We start from the raw sequence: 3,784 nt of genomic DNA, 5'->3' as shown, positions 1-3,784 counted from the left end.
GGGCTGTCCATGTAGGGACACGTGTCCCACTCTCAGTCGTTGGATCGTTCTTATTTGAAAAATTATTCTTGGTCACACAATCAGATTAAATATAGTAGTTTAATCACGATTGAAGATGAAACTGATATGAGTCGTCTGTGTGCGCGGGAAGAGATCTGGGCCATTGGATCTGCTGGCACGCGGATCGCCCACGTGGCTTCCTACATGGATGTGTGTCTGCGTATCTGCCACGCGGCGTACAGTAATCGGCCATGCTACTAATGTGGCGGTCCACATAGCTACATTTTTGTTATTTTCACTTTTACCCAAATTTTTCAAATTTTTTTTCAAATATGTTCTCTCTTATTTCTACTTTAACTCTGATTTTTTAAAATATTTTCAAATACATTTAAAACATAATTTTCTTCAAAAAATTCATTTAAAAATTAAAATTAAAATTTTCTAATTTATATTATTATTATGGTTTAATTATCCTGGACCTAAATTCTAGGCCCAGGTGTTATAAAGTGTACAAAAAGATCGTTGACATTTTCGTACATCTTTAAATCGAAAGATAACCTCTTCTTTCTTGTGCTCCAAGAGATCTCATATGAAAAGATCTCTTATTAATTGACCAACTTTTTTTGACAACGCTTCTCTTTGGCGAAGTAGTTAATCGAAAATACAATGATGGAAATATAAAGCATAGCAACACTATAAATAACATTACCACACATAAAATCATGACATTACGAAAACCATCTCTTAGTTTTGGATTATCTTGTCCAGTCCATGGAACTCCCCCTACATTCATACCAAAAACTGTATGTACATGAAAGAAAAAAAGATATCAGATTATTGTGCAAATGCATCAAATTATTACATAAAAAAAAATTATTAGGATTTAAAAGAACGAGAAAGAGAGTTATACCTCCAGTTATTACGGATAAAGGAAGAAAAATTATCGAAAGATAGGAAAGATAATACAACTTCTTATTTATTTGCTCAGCTTGCCAACTTTCAAGACCAGCTTGAATTACCGAGACATGATTTGCAATAAACCCTACATTTTCTTTTAGCCTTCTCAATTGTCCAATTAGCTCTTCTAAAGAGTTAATGTCTTCACTAGAAAACCATTGTTTTGAAGCGCATTTTTCTTTTACTCGAGGAAATACTTGCTCTCCATAAGCAATGACCTGTGAATTAAAGGAGAATTAATACTAAAGTTAACAAGATGAAGTGCAAATAATTTTTTTTTTGTCCTTAAACCCTTTAAGTAAAGAAACAATATTTTGTACTATATTTTGGATGATTATGAAGGCACCAAAATTTCAAAGCCTAACCAAATTCTTGCAAAAAAAAAAATACTCCTTAAAACTAATTAAAGAACTTTTAAATAACAAGAATGACAAACTACCTGCAATATGCGTTGTATATCAAGGTGAATTTTTGGAAATCTTCGATCATCCAACATCTTTTTCTTCAAAGTAAATCCACCTAATATTAAACAAAACTTAGATGACATAACACGAGTTGATAGTAGTTCAAATCAAGTCAATTTTAGTAGTTTTTTCGTATAATACTAAAGTACTAATACGAACATGAAAAATACAAAATAACTACATATTATATTAATTAAATGCCAAAAATTTGTTAATGTTCACATTATTTTAAAACTTGACAATAAATACTCTTACCTTTGTCCATTTCTAGCTCAATCGAGTCCAACTCAATCTCGAGTCTGGTGACGGTATCTTGAAGATGATCCACGTGTTTGTCGATGATGTGAATAACAAGATTCGACACAGATTTTGGCACTTGATTATCAACCTCTTCAGAATGATTCGTTGTCAACAATAACTCTAAAACATGGTCCCCAATCACTACCCCATTCTCTTCCCTAATTTCCTCTCTTTTTCTAAAACTAGGAATTTCGGATAAGAGAGATCGACTTGTTGGCTTGAAATCTAATCTAGGAACACGTCCTAATGAGACAGTAATCACCAAATGCTCGGTAACTCTAGCTGCAATTCTGAAAGTGAAATTACTAGAAGGAGGGCCAGGTGAATTAACCCTAAACACAAGTGCTCCATTGACATATCCACAAAAGGGTCCGTTACTAACAAGTGAGAGAATGTCTTGAAGCTTTAAAGGGGGGCAAAGGACATCTATTAAGTGTTTTGCATATTGAGAAAGTTTCTGATTTCCTTTAATTAGCTCTACATGATACCAGCAAAATTCTTGCCCTGTACCTTCAACAATATCCCATTCTTTGTTCAAGTATTGCCCAAACCCATCAAATATATAGCTTCTTTGCCTCAGCACGTGAGGAAAATGAGTTCGATTTCGAGAGTTGTCACGCTCTAAAACAGTGCTTGTTGAATGTTCTCTATCCATTTTTCTCTACTTTTCCTTTATCAATTTCAATTGTTTTTCCATGTTATGCGTCAATCCAATCAACAAGCAACTTCTTCATGCAGCTTGTTGTTTTATATGATGATATGTTTCTGGTCAAAGAATAGAAAGCAAAATTTCAAGAGCAAAATTCTTATTTCATTTTCTCAATCCGACATCATTCTTTCTTCACCTCCAATCTAATGAAAAACTGAAGAATGTGGTTCGGTTTACACATGTATAAAAGAAAATATGTATGTACATGCAAATGTATATACGATATGTTACCTTATTCAGAAGCTTTGCAAAGCAGCAGATGCCCTAAAGAAGAAAACCCAGGTTGAAAACCAGCAAAACCCATCAAAGATAAACAAGAAAGAAAAACATGAAACTGCAATTTATCCACCATTGAAAATTTTAATGAAATAAGTATTAGTTTCTTGTTGCAGAATATTTTGGAAATGAATATATATATATATATATATATATATATATACACACATCAACATATACAAGAAGATAAAGGAAACTTTTGTAGGAAAATTGCAAACCGATACTTGCGTGGTTTCTTAGAATCTCCCACCAATTTTTTTTTTCCAATAATTGAATAAAATAAATTATAAATATAAAAAGATTTGAATTTAGAAAAATAATAAAAATGTGGTTGTTATTCAATAATAAAACATATGACTTGAATGTAAAAAATTAAACTTTTGAAGAGGGAATTTATGAGGTGAAAGAGTGAAAAGAGGGAATTTTGGATTTGCAGAAACATAACAACCAACGAGTTTTTTCGTCACCTATTTTTTTTTTTTTTTTTTTTTATCTAATTCAAATTTAGAATTTAGGTTCTCTAAATTTAAATAAAATATTAGTGAAAAAGTTCAAAATTTTCTCTTTTAATAAACTGACAGTTTACTCGTAACTCATATTTAGCTAACAATTCAACTAACCTATTATTAAAATTATATTATTTTAAAAATGTATCTAAAATGATAGAAATTGTATTTATAAGAAATTTCATATAAGAGTTAAACAATATGTTCTTCATCTTCACACTCCAAACTCCAATTGTCCAACCACGAGTCGGTGAGACCATCTTTGGTTTAACATTCAGAAGGCTTTCGCTTCAACTCTCCTCCCCCCTTCAGCTTCCATTGTGCTTTCATCACAGCAGGCAAATCATTTGACTTATTTTTTCATTTTTTTTGTGTCCTCTTATTTGGTTTCAACAAATATCTAGTCTGGGTTTTAAAAAGTTAACCCGCACGATGTAAGAAAATAACTTTTTTATATAAAGTCACTTCGATACTCGCAGAAAATTGTAAAGAACTATAAAACATTAGGGCTTTCGGTACTGGCTTTCTTCACAACTAATTTTCTATTAACCCTAATTTGTTGGAACCGATCA

At 31.7% G+C, this 3,784-nt stretch overlaps 1 protein-coding gene across 2 annotated transcripts; it reads right to left on the bottom strand.

Annotated features, from left to right (window-relative positions):
- Positions 1-464: 464 nt before the first annotated feature.
- Positions 465-3,005, bottom strand: LOC110819052 (uncharacterized). 2 transcript variants are annotated; one of them, XM_088222644.1, is made up of 5 exons: positions 2,662-3,005; positions 1,677-2,486; positions 1,397-1,476; positions 911-1,175; positions 465-801 (listed from the first exon to the last, which is right to left on the bottom strand). In XM_088222644.1, the coding sequence occupies exons 2-5, from the start codon at positions 2,374-2,376 to the stop codon at positions 542-544; spliced, it is 1,305 nt and encodes a 434-aa protein (XP_088078770.1). In that variant the 5' UTR covers positions 2,377-2,486; positions 2,662-3,005; the 3' UTR covers positions 465-541. The 2 variants fall into 2 exon arrangements, with proteins under 2 accessions (XP_088078770.1, XP_021903827.1); XM_022048135.2 differs by lacking the exon at positions 2,662-3,005 and having other exon boundaries at positions 1,677-2,653.
- Positions 3,006-3,784: the final 779 nt, after the last annotated feature.

Source organism: Carica papaya, chromosome 6, assembly GCF_054855325.1.
Source record: "Carica papaya isolate Zhongbai chromosome 6, ASM5485532v1, whole genome shotgun sequence".
Classification (NCBI taxonomy): domain Eukaryota; kingdom Viridiplantae; phylum Streptophyta; class Magnoliopsida; order Brassicales; family Caricaceae; genus Carica; species Carica papaya.
The sequence above is the reverse complement of the archived record's forward strand: the minus strand, read 5'-3'. Positions and strand labels throughout refer to the sequence as shown.